Here is a 19,096-nt window from a genome sequence, read left to right as displayed (position 1 = left end):
CACCGTCTTGTTATGCATAAATAACACAAATGCAATATAAAAATGTATATTATCTATGCAACTTAATCATTTTGCTTGCCAATATCTTCTAAAATATATTAGTCCATTTTGTTTTGTATAATTTTTGTTTTTATTTATATTTTGAGGGGAGTTGTTTCCTTTTTTCTATTTCTGATTTATATATATATATATATATATATATATATATATATATATATATTTTTTTTTTTTTTTTTTTTTTTTTATCCATTGGCATGTGTTTTATTTACAGCCCGTGTTTTGTATACAATCGTTGAAACATTTGTTTCTACAAAAATAAAGCACAATTGAACATAGGTAATAATTTTTTTGTCCGAACAAACGAATAACACATTAAAATGTGCTTATAAAACTGTTTTTGCTCAATTATTTTTCTAACCAATTTTTCATAAAATGTTTTTGCATTAGGAAAAATGCCCTTTGGAGCACACTTTTGTGCCATTACATTCCATCATATAACACAAAGTCTGGTCAAATAGCAATCATTTATTCTTTCGATTTTTTTTTCATTTTTTTTCTGCATTATTCACTTAAATCAAAATGCAAAATGAAAACAATTTCATATTAAATTTTGTAGTTCCCATTGGTCTATGGAAGCAAACATACATACTCATCCATTTGTACAGTACATATCTGTTAACAGAAGCATGCTAATACTCATTAATTTAGCATATAGCATGTACAATTTGAAACTAAATACAATTTTCACAATGCACAAATGGTTACATTTTTTCAGCATATGTACAATTTAAATCATAGAGATAAGATTTATTGTAGGGCCCTCAGATGAACTCTTGCAGATGCGTGTCCTTCAGAGCCAGCTGGACATCTCTTGATCAAACTTCTGTGGATCTATGAAAGGCTTGTCGATGGATTTGATCATCAGCTCACCGCAGTAGACACACTCGCACGCTATGATGTCATCAATGTCTGACTTGACCTGCTCTCTGCTTCCCTGGCCCTTGCCTAAGCTGACCGTATCCTCCTCTTTGGGCTTGTGCCTAGATTTGGTGGTCTGTGTGGTCGCTGCCAGCTTCTTCTGAAGCTCCTCCAATTTATTCTGCTTATAGACAGAGAGGTGAGGAATGACTTCCTGAAAGAGGCAATCATAATGGAACATGTGTCCACACAGGAAGAGATAGAAAGGTCGGTTGAGCAAGGGGAAATCACAAGTGGCACATTTTTCCTGAGACTCCACCACTCCGTACTTGTTCCTCATCTCCTGGATGTCATCACGGATACGTTTGGCACTTTCTGTGGCCTCCTCCATTTCTTGTTTCAGCTCCTCTATGTGTTGATTGTACTCTTCCAGGGAGTTGCAAATTGCCTCCTTGAAGTGGTCTATTGTAACAAAGTCTGGAAAGAAAGGCAATATGTCCTCAATCTTAAGCAGGTTGCAACTGGACAGACAGTTCATGGCCTTCTTGACATCTTTCTCCTCCTGAACCACATGGCGAGCAATCTTCAGCCACAGCTTCTTCCTCAACTCCTCATCATCCTCTGGAAGGTCAGCACAAGACTTGGCCAAATCTACATCCACCTAAAGGGATAAATAGAGACATTTTTTTTTGTTTGTTTAAAAAATTTTTAAATGTATAATTATCCCAATACAGACAGCCTTCATCCTTCCCTCGGGTCATTTGGACCCGAAACTCATTTAATTTTTTTTTTATAATAATAAGACCTCAGGACTTTTGTTTCACTTGAAGCACAAAAATAAAAATTATTGGATTCGAGGAGTTTATGTGGTTGAAAAAAAAAAAAAAAAAAAAACAATCCTTCCCTCATGGGTCAATTTGACCCTCTTAAGTAATATTGGAATGCCAGAGTAACTGAAATGATAAAACCATACCAAAAAAATATTTTATAATGTCTCCATGTGTATCTGAATGCATTCTGAAGAGATAAACTCGACTTTAGGACCCAGAAGAACAGCTTATTTGCTCCATATTGAGCTATAAGGCCATCTAGTGGCAAAAGTCATGAAATATCATGTTATATTATTTTTTTCCCACAAGAGGTCGGCACAGACACCCAAGTTATTTTGAATTTAAGTTGAAAGAATGTGGTTATATTGTATTATTTATTGATCAAATCTAGTAATTTAAAAGGTAAATAAAAAAATAAAAAATAAAAAAAAAATCTCCAAAAAAAATAATTAAATTTAACAATTAAAGTATAATTTTAGGGCTTTGGGTCATTTTGACCAGCGAGGGAAGGAGTTGTTACAGGATGTGAGGGAAGGATGAAGGTTAAGGTCAATGGTTGTGATGATTTTTTTTTTTTTTAAATCTATTAATTAATTCAAAAATACATTAAAATGCAATTCATACATGCGATAACTTGACACGCTCTATGGTGAGAATTTCTAAATTTGATATTTTTTGGGGGAGTTTAGAAAATCTGGGTGATATAACTGTCTTAATATCATAATGAAGAGACAAATCATTAAAAGAATTAAATTCTTAAAAATAATTGATATATTTTCTAATTACTTCTAAAAAATATTAACATAGCTGCTTCACTGTCAAAAATCAACAAAATCAAAATTCATCTTGACAAAATCAATTCATCTTTTAAAATTTCAGATAATTTGGCTAGATCCCCAAAACCATTTATAAATAATGAATTATGTTTAAAAAAAGAAAATACTTTTGATCTTTAAACAATATATTTATATATATTATATACAGCTGTGGTCAGAATTATTGGCACCCCTGGTAAATATGATCAAATAAGGCTGTACAAATTTTGATCTTTTACAAAAAAAAAAAAAAACCTTTTATTGAAGTAAAATAATTGTAAGTTGGAGGTAAATCATATTATGAAATAAATGCTTTTCTCCAAAACACGTTGGCCATAATTATTGGCACCCTATAATTAAATACTTTTTGCAACCTCCTTTTGCCAAGATAACAGTCTTGTTCTATAATGCCTGACGAGTTTGGAGAACACCTGACAAGAGATCAGAGACCATTCCTCCACACAGAATCTCTCCAGATCCTTCAGATTCCCACCTCCGTGTTGGTGCTTCTTCTCTTCAGTTCACCCCACTCATTTTCTATAGGGTTCAGGTCAGGGGACTGGGATGGTCATGGCAGAAGCTTCATTTTGTGCTCAGTGACACATTTTTGTGTCGATTTTGATGTTTGTTTTGGATCATTGTCCTGATGGAAGATCCAACCACAGCCCATTATAAGATTTCTAGAAGAGGCCGTCAAGTTTTGATCTGGTGGGTTTGCTGCCAAAAAGCTCTTTTTATAGAACCAGGTCCCTTTTGAATGTCCAGTCATGTCTGACAGCTGAATATGCTGGAGTTTGTTTCTGGATGAGCAAGAAGGATATTTCTTGAATTCCTCCCAAACAACATGTGGTGATGTAGGGGTTGTTTGATTTTTTAGACTCAACAAATCTCTGCAATTCTCCATCTGTCTTTGGCCACTCAAACTTTCCTCCTCGCCATGCATTAAGACAATATAGACACATGTCCTCTTCAAGTAATATCTTTAGTTGATTGGAACTTCTTAGTTATTGCCCTGATGGTGGTTTTGATGATGGTGATTTTCAATGCTTTAGCTATTTTCTTACAGCCACTTCTATTTTGTGAAGCTCAACAATCTTTTGCTGCACATCAGAACTATATCATTTGGCTTTAATCATTGTGATGAATGATTAAGGGAATTTGGCCTTTGTGTTTCCTCATATTTATACTCCTGTGAAACAAGAAGTCATAGCTAGACAATTTCATGTTCCTAGTCACCCTGGTGTGCTAAAAAAATATTAAATATTAAAGGGAATATACTTTAGAGATATTTTACTCGTAAAAAAAATTTAGGGGTGCCAATAATTATGGCCAATGTGTTTTGGAGAAAAACATTTATTTCATAATGTGATTTTCCCCCGACTTTCCATTCTTTTACTTCAATGAAAGGTTAATTTTTTTAATAAAAGATCAAAAAGATAAACAATGCAGATTTATTTTTAGAGCCATCTTCGATCAAATTTACCAGGGGTGCCAATAATTCTGACCACAACTGTATATATCTTACAAAGATCGTAAGAAAATTACGTACATGCAAGTGCAACAGATTACTGTAAAAGAAAACATGTAATGCGGGTATTTGGTTCTATGCATCAGTTGTTGATTGGACCTTGGAAGCAGATGAACGTGAGATTGCAGGGGCGGGGTTTAAGTGGACTATATAATTGGAGAAGTCTGTTATTTCACTGGAAGATCGAGCTATGACATTTTGATAAAAAGTTACGAGGTAAAAATAAAAAAAAATAGATTAATTATTCACAATAATATCAACATGACAAACTTCATGCAAAGTTCGTGCAGACTTAAAAAGATTTTAAAGTGATTTCCTCTCAAACAGAAATGAAAGAGAATGTCAAGGACACATACTTGTAAAGCTAGATCCACAGCTTCCTCATATAGCTCCATAATCTTGTAAACCAAGACGCAGGCCTGCAGGTACCCATGTTCGGCACAAAGGCGCAAGGCGTATTTTAAGTCGTAGTGAATATCGGAGATGTGCGTTCCTGCTTGTTCAAGGTACCATAAAAGGGCATCCGGCTTGTGTTTGGCATAAAGCGACAGTAAGTAATTGTGAATGGCCTCATCTTTGACGTCCAGCTCATACACACAGAACTCCATGTACCGGATGGTCTCAGTTATCTGCTGCATGCTGCCCATTTGGCTGTAGTTCACCAGGGCTGGGATCAGATTCTTCGGATCCAACCGATTTCCCATCTGAATCCACGCATCAACCACCTTTTTGGGGATGTGCTGCATGAGGACCGGAGAGAACTTGTAGAAGAGCTTGTCATCGCAGTGTTTGGAGAGAACATCTAAAGCTGCACTGTAGTCATCATGCTGGCAGTAATGAGATACAACACGCTCATAATCTTGCATGATGACTGAGAAATACACCATGTTTTCTACGTCGCCGTGGCTAGCGAGCAGGTCGTAGATGGTGCTGCGATTGTTGTAGAAGCAATCTTTATGTTTGGGGCTTTTAAGAAAGGTGCGGAACTCTTCACGGGTCTCTAGAAAGAGGTGTTGTTTGCCGTCGTCTGCCTCCAGCTGACCGAGCCGGTTCAGATAGAGTTCAGTCAGCCAGGTCACCAGCAGGGTGATCTGAGTCTTCTCACTGGGCTTCAAGTTGATCAGCTTCTTAATCAAAAACTCTTTCAAGGCCTCATCCTGCTTGGCCTCAATGAACTTCAGCGCAATCTCCTCAAAGTAATTCTGAGTGAGCGCATAGCATTTGGCGCTCTCCAGGTAGCGCTTGTTCTGGAAGCAGTGCTCTGCCTCCTTGGCAAGCACCATGTCCAGGCATTCTGGTCGGTCTTTGCAGTACTCTTTAGCCAGGTCAAACTTATTCATGTTCATGTACATCTGCCAAACGTCCCGCGCCTCTCTCTGGATGTGGTAGCGAAACACGGCTTTCTCTGTGTAGATCCACACAAGCCCCGTGACGGGATCTTTGATCATCTTTTTCAGCATGCCAAACTTATCTGGAAATACATCTTCATGCACAACCTGCCCGTTCAGAGTGCAGATACCCCTGACCCGGTCAGGAAGCAGCAGCAGGAAGTGAAACTGGGTGAGTACTATAGAGATGGGCTTGACAAAGTTTAAATCAATGTCTGGTGTGTATTCCCACACTTGAACATCACTGAGTAGAGAGTCGGGCCGCACATAGTCCAGCTGTCCATACAAAACACCGTTGCCCATCATCCAGGCGAAGGTCTTGGGGCAACTGCGCAGCTTTGACGTGTAGAATGTAATCTCACTGTAGCCCATATTGACAGGAAACTCCTGGAAGCTGGGTAGGAGATCCTGGTTCTGGGCAAAGATGGAGCTGAACCCCTGCTGCTCTGAACCCTCGGCCAGCTTTCCTACAAACTGGAACAGCCGTTTTCGTGTGGTCGCAACAATGAAGTACTTGGATTCCAAGCCACGTTCCACTTCGAGGCAACAAACCGGAGCTGGTTTGCCATCCTCCTCCAGGGAATGAACCTGTCTGAAGTACTGGTCTGGGTTGGTGTTGAACAGACTGCCCTCTGAGGCAGAAATATCTGCTTCAAAGATGATTCCTTGGCTGGTGCCGACCAGAATCGGCCCAGTGTTGGTCTCTGAGCCAATTAATTTGTTCCAACCTATGCTTTCAATCAGGTGGCCTCTCCATCGTGATAGACTGCGGACCTTCTGAGTGTTTCTGTTTAGGTATACACATTCGTTTGTGGTGAGGCTGATGACTAAATGTGACCCTGTAAGAAAATTGAGAAAATGTCATTTTACAGACTGCATTAAAAAGAAAGTATTTTAAATAGAGATGCACCGATGTATCAGCCAATAATCGGTATCGGCTGATAAAAGCCATTATTTTCACTATCGGCCATCAGCGGATCGCTTAAAAACAGCTGATGATCAGGGCCAATGATATCCTGTCAATCAAAAGGGTGCGGAAAAGAGTGTCAGACTGCAAATCATGCTGTGTATGAAGAAAACCTCTCACGTTGAATTTAGGGCAAGTTAACATGACAATAAAGCATAAACAGTTCAACCATAGTTTAAGCCAGGGTTGCCAGGTCCGTTGTTATTCCCTACACCAAACATTACTTGTAGTGCTTCCCATCCAATAATCACAAAGAGCTTTGTTACTTCTAATAAGAAATAAAGTTTCAGCTTTCAAATTCTGTCCATTTTATCACGAAATTAAAAAAATAAATGGTGTTTTGACGTTCTTAAATGTGACGTGACACATCGCTGTAGCACCTCAGTTCAAGCGTAGGTCTTTACTTCCACTTTAATACAAGTTATATCTCAAAAAAACATGCATGAATATCCTAAGGAATGGTGAAAGATACAGTACAACTTACTGAAATGAATCATATCTCATGTAATCGCTAGTGTTTTAATCGCAGAGAGACGTCAACAAAAGAGCTTGTGAACAAAGTGTCACCAATTAACCTCAGGAAAGTTATCCAGTGTTAACATTTTGCTAGTTAGCTATAAAACAAAACACTAGAGCAGGGACAAGTGGGTTTTTTGAAGGGGCAAATGAAAGAGAATTTGACTTGCCCGACGGACAAGTAGCCTGATAAAACGTCATTAACAAAAATAACTAGGGAATCACCCAAATGCAAGAATGATTCTGCATTCATTGCTGTAAGTGGCAATTTACAGTGAATGATAATAATGTATAATGAACTGACGGTAACTAACGTTGCACTGTTGACGCTCGCGCAGCCTCTCGAGGAGAAATCGAAACAAATGTGCACCACTCACACAGAGAAACTCAGTTAACACACTGCCGTAAAAAATGTAGAAATGTGGAGTTTATTTATATTTATAACATGATACAGTTGCAACGTCACATTACCAAGAGTGCTGTTTTCCTGAATAACATCACGACTGAAAATGACACTGATTTCATATGACAGTTCCATAAACAATTATTAACATTAAGTCACTTAACTTTTAGATGCAATATTGAGTGTTTTTGTTCTATTTCAGGGGCGTAGCCATCTTTTCAGAAGTGAGGGGGACAGAAATGTCAGGTGTAATACCAGTTTTTTTCTGACCTTTGTCTAATTGACAGATTTAATTGATCTCATCTCTTGCTTTTAATTCAGTAAGATATCAAAAACACTGCTGAACAATAACCACTAATATCTATAATGTTTTCCCTATATGTTATGCCAATTTTATGATTGGTTTATGTACTGCAAACACTTGTGCATTAAGTCCCCATGGATTTTTGCTTTGTAAAAAAAAAAATATCACTGAATAAGGAAGAAAATGTACAGTACCCAAAAGTTTGGAAACATTACAATTGTTAAATGTTTTTGAAAGAAGTCTTCTGCTCACCAAGGCTGCATTTATTTAACTATTTCATGCATTCTGACTTATTTACACTGTTAAAGGGTTGGATTCTCATGCTAAACCTGGCTAAAATAAAAAAAACTTTGTTGGACGTATAACGGAGTATTTCTATGCCAAACACACTCCTTCGGGATTCTATGCTTCTGAAAGTTTTTTTCGAGTATGGCCCTGTATGACTTCATAAAGGGCAGAATTGCTTGTATGGGCACTTCTCCCGAATGAGGGCGTGCACACATCAACCATAGCGAGAGCAAGCGCGCACGATGGTTACAGAAGCCATCGGCAGTGCTGTCATTTTGTTTTAAGTCCACGAAAATCAACAATAGAAGTGTGTTTTTGGTTGTGAGGGAAAGCTTCTTCTTTTTTTCAAATAACCCAGTGTTAAGGAAACAGTGGATGCAGTTTGTTTTTCCCGGAGCAGCAACAGTTCTGCAAATGTGTTTGTTTGTTCCCAGTCACGAGTCAAAACCGCAGGCGGTGCGGTGAGTGAAACTGCATCTGTGTTTTGTTGGCAATTGGCACGTAAGTGCATATAATGTAAACAACACGAACGTATAGTGAATCGAAAGCCCAGGATGTATTTTGTGTGTGTGTGTGTTTGACTCTTTAGCTCCGCCCACTGCACGCCTGCACAAGCTCGGCTGTTTTTGGAAAGAATCTGTACAGCTTATCTGTCTTTTTTAAATATGATAAAACTAAAGACTTATCGGAGATATAAAGGATGCAGTACTACTCTATAGGCAAGGCAAGGCAAGTTTATTTGTATAGACCATTTCATACACAGTGGCAATTCAAAGTGCTTTACACAGAAACAGAATTAAAATATTCGTAAGTGAATAAAATAAAAAATATATATAGTATAACCCCTATCTGGAGTGGAAGAAAATGGAGAGTCAGGTTTACATTAAAAATATTTGTCAGGTAACTGTGCGTTTAAACAGTACCCTTGCAGGTACTCAAGAGACTGGCAGACACTGTGTGTGTTATGTACCCTTTAATTATAGTTTACAGCATTATTTAGGAGAGATTTTTTTAGTAATTTTTGTCAATTTTAGCAGCATCTAGTGGTGCAGTTGCAACCGCCCACCACTCACCCCTCCCTTTCGAAGCACATAGAGAAGCTACGGTGGCCAACACAGGACAAAGATGTCATTGTTGGAGACAGCAGAGAGTAGCCAGCGCTCTGTAGAGCAGTTTGCCTGTTTAGGGCTACTGTAGAAATATGGCGGCGCAAAATGGTGACTTTACTGTAAGGGAACCCGTAGTGTATGTAGTAGGGGAGTAACGGTACACAAAACTGCCGGTTCGGTACGTACCTCGGTTTTGAAATCACGGTTCGGTACGGGTAATTATAACTGAAAGTAAAAATTTAAATTATCTCTGTATACTATATAGGGAGCCCTTACTTGCACATTACTATATTAAAGGTTAACAACAGAGCCCAAACTATTAGCCTAAATTCAGTTGCTATTTATTTTTAGATATAATAATCAACACTCAAATAACACATTGTATGCAAACATGTAAACTTCACATAAGGAAGTTTTTGCATTAACTTCTAAATTATATAAAAATATGTTTTTACTCCAATTCGTTGTTGAAATATTATCTTTTATACACAGTGGCTGTCATTTTCATGACAAATTTATTTAAACATACATTAAATAATCAAGATATCACTATCACATTTCTCTAAGCGAACTACCCAGCTGTGGACACTGAATGAAATGTAATGCTACGTGATGTAATGCTACGTTGTAATGCTACGTTTTATTGACGTCTTTCCGCCGCTGAAACACTGATTGAGCGATTACACGACATATGATACATTTCAGTAAGTTGTAATGTATCATCAACATAATTCATTCATTTTTATTCTTTGACTAGGAAGAGATGATTGCGTGCACGCGCGAACCGCGCATGCCCCACATTAATGAGCATCAAAACGGCATTTATCGTTTGAATTTCATGATAAAATGGACAGAATATTTAATATGTTCATGTAAAAACTCGGATTTGAAGTATGTTCCGAGCGTAAAAGAAACAAGCCTACTGTTAACTGTTAAAGATTGCATTTGATACACATGTGCACCGTACCGGAAGTCCTGTACCGAAACAGTAAAATAAATAAATAAATCGGTACGAATACATGTACCCTTACACCCCTAGTATGTAGATAGAAAATCTAATTCTAAGATAATTAAAATATAACTGTTCATTATGTAAGGTAAAACATAGTTATGTATATTATATTGCATTTCTGTCAATAGATCCTCATAAATATTACACACGGCACCTTTAAGAAAATCAAACTATCGGCAGATGTCATTCTGAATAATCGGCTATTGTATCGGCAGATAAATTTAGTATCGGTGCATCTCTAATTTTATGCAGTTTAAAAATGAATTACAAGTTTTAAAAAGCCAGCCTTGTGCTTTTAATCCTGTTTACACCTGGTATTAAGATTAATTTCGGGTGATCCCATAATTCAGTCAGTGGTTAAAACAGGTGTAAATGGGCTTCAAAATGTTCTGTGATACGACCATTGAAACCACATACGGAGGTAGAAATGCATATGACAACACATTTGTATTGTTCAGGCGAATCCATCTGACGAGCCTAAACTACTACTGTGCCGAAGTTCTTTTTTTAAATGGATTTTTATTTTAATAGTATATTATTCTATATTCACATTTATATCATAATTCTATAATAATATATATTCACTTTTATAAATGTAGCATTTCTCTTGTTTATAAATGTAAACATTTTCTTAAGTAATAATTAAATGTTATATTATTTATATTTTATATAAATAATAATTATTTAATATTTATTTTTAAACTATTTAATATGTTTATTATTACAAAAAATGAATTATGGCATACGTGCCAAAACATTGCTGAACAGTTTGTACTATTGACTATCACAAGATAATCTAGCAATGTCAACCATTTAGACCAAACTGACCAGTTTAAATCGTTAACAAGCCTAATCACCTGTCAGTCAACCACTTGGCCAAATAGCTGTTTTAAAAAAAAAAAAACATTTGCATGTTACGGCAATAAATAAAAATAACCCTCTAAATCAAAATAACTTATGTCTTTATATTTAAAATTGTATATTTACATTTATAAATCGATATTTATCATTTAATTTGTATCCGTATCTTGTATCCGTTAGTTTTCTTCTTATTATTATTAAAAGTATTTATTATATAATATTTGTACATTATTTAATTTTTCATAAAACTTGAAATTATGGCATAAATGGCAAACACTGATTAATTTGTACCATTGACTATCAAGTTAATCTTGCCATTTCGACAAAACTGCATCCATCCCCAACTGCCATTTCGACAAAACTGCAGTGAGACCTAGCTAACAAGTTTAAAAAGTTAACCGAAAGCATAAAGTTATACTTTTTGCAAAGCATAAACAATGCTTGTACTTCATGGAAAATGCATGTTATTACCAGGTGTAAATGTTGGGGAGTCTCACCTGACCATTTGTGATCGGATCACCCGAGACGGACCTTAATACCAGTTGTAAACAGAGCATTTGTCTCTCTCAATGACATATGTTGGAGAGCTTTACATGACGTAAAATAAAATATAATATGAAAAACACAATAAGCATTACATTTATGTGAGTTTATTCTTGTGCATGCGTTTCCAAACATTTAAATAAAAGAACTGAAAATATATGTTGCCCTGATTTAATTCCCCAGTTCACATCTGTTAAGCTACTTTGGATGCTTCTTTTGTCATTTTAATTTCAAGGTGAAATCTAATCAAATTACTTGAGTGTCTAATGACATCTAATAGATGTCCTAAATGCATTTCAATCATCCTACAACAAGGTGTGAACTTCGACAAGTGATTACCTGTAGGATCCAGGAAAAGTCTGTGCACTTTGCTATCATCCTTTCTTCCCAGTTCAATCTGATTTGGCTGATCAGGTTTTCCTAGATCAATTCTGAAACATAATGTGTATGTCAACATATTACAACATTTTTAAATGCTGCTTAAATAGGATCAATGCTATTTATTTCAAGGCCATGTATAATGTAAATTAAGCATAATTAGTAATTGATCGATTACAATAACACAAATAAAAGGCAGATTAAATGATTTTTATCCTATTGTAACATAACGTGACCAGCAGATTAAATATGCATTTCAAAGAGAATTGCCTTTAATGGTCCACATCCTAACTGCTTAGTCTTTTCACCGGTATTCAGACATTAATATACACATTAATCATTGACCCATTGCATGTAAGCTAATCAATGCAAAACCTACATAGCAAAATATCCAAATTAAACATTTGTTGATAACACAGCATCGAGAAATGGCAGCTGTACCTCAGGAGGGTGTCTTTCCCCAGACTCATGCATAACTGGTTGTTGCACACAGAGAAGTGGTTGATTTTTTCGGGAGGTGAGAAATCGATGCGCTGCTTGTTGAAAATGGGTTTCTCTTCTTCTAACCTTACATTCACAAACCCTGTGAACGAAAAAGAAAAATACCACAACGACCCAAATCATAATGTTTGCAATATCCTCCTAAATTCTGTAGGTTTGTACCTGAATGAGTAATCCCGATGTTGGCCGCTGACACACGGCTGTGTTGACGGATGTTCTGAGAATCTTCATATTGATCCAGAATAGATGCCATTGCAAATGATCAAATATTCACAAAACTACAGTATTTACAACAGATAACTTACTGACCCCGTGAAGTATCTCTACCAACTGTTCCCAGCCATAACACGCTAGCATGTGAGCTAAACGTCCTGTTCAAAAGCTGTTTTACTGCCAATGTCCCCGTTGTGTGCTAAGTAAAATATAAAAATAGATCAAATAGATATAAAATAAAACGAAACTGAGCTTCAAATTATATGTTTTGCATCAATGATGACAGCACTGAAAGACCGAGCTATGCTGTGTGCATTGCTGTGTTGGTCAGCTGATCAATATCATGTGATTACATGACAGAAATGTCACTGCTGTTCTTAATCTGTCCACGCAGTGGCACTGTTTAGTTAAGGATTGATTCTCATGCAATGACACTTTGTCAGAATTGAAATTATTGGGATTATGCTTAATTTGTGTTTATTGTTTTGTGTTTCAAATGTTGCGTTCTCCGGCCACCAACCTATGGAGGACGAAACCTGCAAAAACAATAAATTAATACACGCAAATAAATAAACAAATACAATGCTACATAAATACATATATACATAAATAAATGTGCAAATAAATACATAAATCCACATACTCCTACAGAGATAAATATATAAATAATTAAATGTGCGTAGAGATAATTAAATAAATAATTAAATAAATAAAACAAATAATGGGGGGATAAATAAAATTGTTAATGGAAAAACTAAAAGTTTTTTTTGTTTTTTAGCTTTTTATAACATTCACCAACATTCGTTTTATTTCTTTATTTAATTATTTATCTCCAAGCACATTGAATTATTTATATATCTATTTATGTAGAATTTTGTGGGTTTATTTGTGTATTTATTTGCATATTTTTATGTATTGTTTTTGCAGGTTTCGTCCTCCATACAAACCGCCGTTGTCGTGTAAATGAACAGCCAGAACGCATTAAAATTTCTGTTTTCAGTTGAAACGGTGTCGTGTAAAACAAAGGAAATGAATCAATCAAAAACTTACTTAAGCTGGACAATTTACTTTCTTCTAGAGCTGCTGTATCGCCAAAACAAAGTTTGTTGCTTTCATTTCCTAGTATCACTATACAGCTGATTTGAAACAATCTGTTTTGTAAAAAGCGCTTTATAAATATAGGTTACTTGACTTGACTTGTTTACTGATTTATTTTTTTATTTCTCATGGCAGCCCAAAATCCAGATCCAAAGACAGTGGTCTAAAAATAGTTCATTTTTTATTTATTTATTTTTTGTTACAGATTTGAAAAATATTAAATTAAAGCGCAGACTGTCTTTTAACATTCTAGTCAAATGACCAGGGCTGCATTTAATATTTAAAAGGTCTATTAAATTTCATCCATAGTTTCACCAGTTACTCATCATAAAAAAAAAACTATATTTTGAACTTTTTGGAAAAGGCTTACAGTTTGTTTCATTGAGAATCATTTGGGGTTAAAATCGTTCACGAATCATTAAAAAGCTTATCTGTGCTCAAACCAAAGATTTGTGTTCTTTCCATTGAGGCCCGTGACTGTGGTGGGCGTGGCTATGCAAAGTCAAGCCTCTTCATATCGCTCACTGATTCAAAAGACAAGAGAGGTCCCGTCACAGATCAGAGAGAGTCAATTCGGCTTTTGAGCTGCGAAAGTAATGAGTCACTCATCAGTCTCAACAAAGACGCCGATCAATACTGTGGAGTTTAAAAAGTTTTCCTGAAGACGTTTCTTCTTGGCTTTAATTGTTGGACATGCCACCTCAAATGGATTACTTTTACCACGAGTCAAGAGTTCCGTCCGTGTGCTTAGAGCAGGACGACGCGCTGGAGCCTGCGATCAGCTGTATGCTGGTTGGGGATGGCGCGGTTGGGAAGACTAGTATGATAGTCAGCTACACTACCAATGGATACCCCACGGATTACAAACAGACGGCTTTTGACGTCTTCTCGGGTAAGTGTATGATCTTTGACCCCTTGTAGGCGATGGTGGTTAATTTAAAGTAATTATGCACCGTGAGGAAGAAATCTTGACATTTTTTTAACTTCTGGTTATTCAGGACAAGTTCAGGTAGATGGGACCCCAGTGCGGATTCAGTTGATGGATACGGCTGGTCAGGTAAGGTAACAATTTCATCTGAACTGTTTAGTCTTAAATGTAAAAGGTTTTACATTTTGTTTAAAACTTGTACAATTTGTTTAGAAATATATACAGTATTATCATTGTTCAAACGTCTGTAAAGTGTACAAATTGTATTTATTTTTATGTAATATGTACATTTTGATAGAAGTTTGTGAGGTGTAAAAGTGTCATCTAAAAAACTAGACCCAATGTTAAACAAAAGTCTGTTAACTTTGTCACGTGTTCTTATCTGTCGTTGTCTTTGACTTGCAGGAAGAATTTGATGAATTCAGAGCTCTTTCTTACGCACACACGGATGTCTTCCTCCTCTGCTTCAGTGTGGTCAACCCCACATCATTCCAGAACATTACCAAGAAATGGATCCCTGAGATTCGTGCATGTAACCCATCCTCCCCCATCATTTTAGTTGGAACGCAGTCAGACCTTCTGTTGGACGTTAACGTTCTCATAGACTTGGACAGATACAAGGTCAAACCTGTGTTCACCTCACGGGCACGGAGCATCGCCGAGAAGATCAGGGCCGCTGAGTATGTGGAGTGTTCGGCCCTGACCCAGAAGAACCTAAAAGAGGCCTTCGACGCGGCAATATTCGCAGCTATTAAACACAAGGCCAGGAAGGTCAAAAAGCGGAGACTGTCGGACAGGCGAGCTAAAGCTTTTTCCAAATGCAGCTGGAAGAAGTTCTTCTGCTTCATCTGACCCTGTGGGTCAAAATGCGAGAACTCTGTATACGAGATATTAATTTATTTTGGACAATGTGTTTACCTACGGTCGTTTAGCTTTATTTTATGGGCGGAGTTGTTTGATCTGTGGAACTTCCCAGAAACGTTCCAGTGAAATTTGAGACCCTCAACACAACGTTAAGGGACGTTTTAACCTGTATAAGTAATACATGCTGTAAGATTTATAGACCCATTATGAAGAAAGATTAGAGAAAACTACTCTTTATTGTTCACAAAGAGCACCCACCATATGTAAATTAGTGAATTTGCATGAGCTGGTTAGCTGCCTATTCAAAGCTTGAATGGCTCTCACGTGGATGTGTCTCTGATGGTCGAGGGGACAAGAGCGAGTATCTGTCTTATCTCTTTTGTGTCAGGCGCTACTTAGACAGACTCTTTCATATGCAACAGCCCAAACTAAAGCCGATGTGTGAGTTGTCTCCTCTTTAGGTGCTTGTGACTATATAAATCCCACATCACGCTTACAATGATTCAGCCTGTCCTCCTGATAAATCTTTGCTGGGGATTGTCTTGCAAATTGGCAAGATAAGATTATTAGGCTTGTGTGAAAATGGTTTCCTGGATCCGGGTAAAAAATTGGCAGGGTTGTTCCTGGTTTCCTCAGGCGGGTTTAACGTCCTCTCTTGTGCGAATGTATTGTGAGAACACACACTCAGATGAAAGAGCAGCCCAGCCCATTTTTTTGGAGCCGTAGCTCGGTTATGTTTATTTTTTAATCTTTTACTGACAGCATGTACTTCTCACAGAGTAAACAGTGCTGTCTTTGTTATAAATGTGCTTCTTGTGGAAGATATCTTTTTTTTTTAAATGCTGTTTGTTTTTAACAGTTCTGTTTTAACAGTTTTAACTGTTCTGTTTTGATGCCTCAGGCAAGAAGGATGTACCGCTTTCAACATTTTATCTGTTCGTCTTCACTGTTTTGCCTTTTGATCAAATTCAAGCAGCACTTTTAAACAGCTTCTCCTTCAGTGTTTTTTTGCATCGTCTAGAAATCAATTTAAAGGGCAAAATACATTTCCAATGCTGTTTTTACAAGGCAACTATCCAAGTCCTCTTTTTATCCTGTTTTAAGTGTTATATGTGAAAGTTGTTTATTTACATTACCCTAAAATGCTCCTCTTAAATATCAAATAAATGAACAAAATGCTGAAATTTTATATTGTTTCCTAGTGATTTTTCTGAGCTCAGTTAAGCAACAATCTTAGCAATTACACTGTCATTCAAAGGCCTGGTTTCACAGACGGGGCTTAGATTAAGCCAGGATTAAACCTCAGTTCAATTAGGATATTTAAGTAGCTTTTATAAACGTGCTTTAGAAAAAAACATTACTCGTAGGCATCTTGAGACAAATGAATGGCCCTGACATTATACAGTCAGTGCAAGTTGCTTTCAGTTAAAACAGCTGAAGCATGCATTTTAGTCTGGAACTAGCTTAAAGGGTTAGTTCACCCAAAAATGAAAATTCTGTCATTAATTACTTACCCTCATGTCGTTCGACACCCGTCAGACCTCCGTTCATCTTCAGAACACAAATGAAGATATTTTAGTTGAAATCTGATGGCTCTGAAAGGCCTCCATTGGCACAATGCACAGTTCACTCTCAAGACCCTTAAAAGGTACTAAAGACGTCGTTACAAAGTCCATCTCACTACAGTGGTTCTAAAATAATTTTATGAATCGGCGAGAATAGTTTTTGTGCGCAAAAAAACCCTAAATAACGACTTACAAAGTGATGACGATTTCAAAACAAGGCATCATGAAGCTTCGAAGCGTTATGAATCGGTGAGCCGAATCATGATTCGGATCGCGTGTCAAACTGCTGAAATTTGGCGATTCAAACTGCTGATTCGACTCACTGATTCATAACGCTTCGAAGCTTCATGATGCATTGTTTTGAAATCGTCATCACTATATAAGTCGTTATTTAGGGTTTTTTTGCGCACAAAAACTATTCTCGCCGATTCATAAAGTTATTTTAGAACCACTGTAGTGAGATGGACTTTGTAACGACGTTTTTAGCACCTTTTAAGGGTCTTGAGAGTGTAAAGTACATTGTGCCAATGGAGGCCTTTCAGAGCCATCAGATTTCAACTAAAATATCTTCATTTCTGTTCCGAAGACGAACGGAGGTCTTACGGGTGTCGAACGACATGAGGGTAAGTAATTAATGACAGAATTTTCATTTTTGGGTGAACTAACCCTTTAAGCTTTGACTATGAAACCAGGGGGAAAGATTGTAGTCGGTAAGAGTTTTTAATGCTTTTGTCTTTTATGTTCAACAGGGCTACATTTATTTGGTCATGAATACAGTAATATAGTGAAATGTTAATACAAAAATACTTGTTTTCTATTATATTTTAAAATGTAATTCATTCCTGTGGTGTTAAAGACGAGTTTTCAGCAGTCGCTATGAAATAGTCATTTGAAATTTGTAACTTTATAAATATATTGTCACCTTTGGTCAATTAAACATATATTACTTTCACCAATTTAATTCTAATAACAACAAACAATTTTTGATTAAAATATTGAAATGTTTAAATAATTTTCCTGGGGTTATGAGAGCAAATACTGCTTTGCTTGGAAATGCTACGTGCTACTAAATTATAGACATAGCAAACAAATGTTAGAGATCTGAATACGCTCCTCACACAGCATGACTACTTGATGTAAATGGTCCTGCAAATGTCTTCAGAGGGTGTAAATGAGACCCACAGGGAAGTGTCAGGTACTGAAGGAATATGAATACATTGTGAACTCACAGTTCTCTGCTCCGAGGTCCCATGCTGTGACTTTGAGCCGAGCTCAGCTGAATGTGGGAGAGGATGTCACTCACGTACCCTTGAAGTGTAAACCCAAGACAAAGGGCTTGTTGCTGTTGTTTGTACTGCTCAAACTAAATTCAGATTGTTATGATGGCTTGACTTTTTTCAAAATCCTTATATTTTTAAGGCACAAGATTTAAGAAAATAAATCAAATTTTAAATAAAACTCACTAAAATCCATTTCCTTTCTTCCTTTCTTTTTCTTTCTTTATCTTTCTTTCTTTCTTTCTTTCATGCTTAGCTTTTCTAATTTCTGACAATACTATATGTGATCAACGTTTAAAGAGCCTGGACAAACTTTCCTTTTCTAGTTCAAATTGGAATTTCTATTATAACTGTTTACTTTTAAACTCAGATCTCGGTGGAAGTGTCATTATCAATCTCTCTCTCTTTCTGTGAAAACACTATTGTGGAGTTTTTCTTGTGCTATTTGAGCAAATGGGAAAATAAAAAATATATTAAATGTAGTCTCTCATTCACCGCTACGCTACACAGCCAACTCAAATTAAACAAATTAGTTCAAACAAATTAATTTTTATGAGTATTTAGAACTTCCTTTTTCTTTTGAGTTCTCAAAACTGACACATTTGAAGTAATCTGAATAGTTTTTTTGTTTTGAGTTTTATGAACTTGTTTCTTTTAGTTTAGACTAACTTAAATTTAACCGAAACTGTGCTGAACCAAAATTTCCCAGCATGCTTTGCCGTGACATTCAAAGGGGACAGTAAATGCCAAAATGAAGTGTTATATTATTATTATTTTTTTTATTTTTTTT

General features: G+C 36.4%; 2 protein-coding genes across 2 annotated transcripts; one reads left to right on the top strand and one right to left on the bottom strand.

Annotated features, from left to right (window-relative positions):
* Window positions 1-246: 246 nt before the first annotated feature.
* Window positions 247-12,907, bottom strand: vps18 (VPS18 core subunit of CORVET and HOPS complexes). The gene is made up of 5 exons (XM_079832018.1): window positions 12,524-12,907; window positions 12,302-12,443; window positions 11,822-11,913; window positions 4,448-6,318; window positions 247-1,579 (listed from the first exon to the last, which is right to left on the bottom strand). Exons 1-5 carry the CDS (start codon window positions 12,612-12,614, stop codon window positions 851-853), a joined length of 2,925 nt encoding a protein of 974 aa, XP_079688144.1. The 5' UTR covers window positions 12,615-12,907; the 3' UTR covers window positions 247-850.
* A 1,303-nt stretch (window positions 12,908-14,210) lies between these two features.
* Window positions 14,211-16,652, top strand: rhov (ras homolog family member V). Its single transcript, XM_079831261.1, has 3 exons — window positions 14,211-14,564; window positions 14,671-14,729; window positions 15,006-16,652. Exons 1-3 carry the CDS (start codon window positions 14,366-14,368, stop codon window positions 15,450-15,452), a joined length of 705 nt encoding a protein of 234 aa, XP_079687387.1. The 5' UTR covers window positions 14,211-14,365; the 3' UTR covers window positions 15,453-16,652.
* Window positions 16,653-19,096: the final 2,444 nt, after the last annotated feature.

The sequence above is a fragment of the Gobio gobio genome, assembly GCF_949357685.1.
Source record: "Gobio gobio genome assembly, chromosome: 12".
Taxonomy (NCBI): domain Eukaryota; kingdom Metazoa; phylum Chordata; class Actinopteri; order Cypriniformes; family Gobionidae; genus Gobio; species Gobio gobio.
This window is presented reverse-complemented; position numbering and strand designations above follow the sequence as displayed.

What these genes read in the sequence shown, in the direction of transcription:
- rhov (XM_079831261.1), top strand. Translation starts at nt 14,366, where the DNA reads ATGCCACCTCAAATGGATTACTTTTACCACGAGTCAAGAGTTCCGTCC. An exon ending in GGCTTTTGACGTCTTCTCGG is followed by an intron (nt 14,565 to 14,670) that starts GTAAGTGTATGA and finishes CTGGTTATTCAG; the next exon opens with GACAAGTTCAGGTAGATGGG. An exon ending in TGATGGATACGGCTGGTCAG is followed by an intron (nt 14,730 to 15,005) that starts GTAAGGTAACAA and finishes TTTGACTTGCAG; the next exon opens with GAAGAATTTGATGAATTCAG.
- vps18 (XM_079832018.1), bottom strand. Translation starts at nt 12,614, where the DNA reads ATGGCATCTATTCTGGATCAATATGAAGATTCTCAGAACATCCGTCAA. An exon ending in GGGAAAGACACCCTCCTGAG is followed by an intron (nt 11,914 to 12,301) that starts GTACAGCTGCCA and finishes ATTATGTTTCAG; the next exon opens with AATTGATCTAGGAAAACCTG. An exon ending in ACTTTTCCTGGATCCTACAG is followed by an intron (nt 6,319 to 11,821) that starts GTAATCACTTGT and finishes ATTTTCTTACAG; the next exon opens with GGTCACATTTAGTCATCAGC.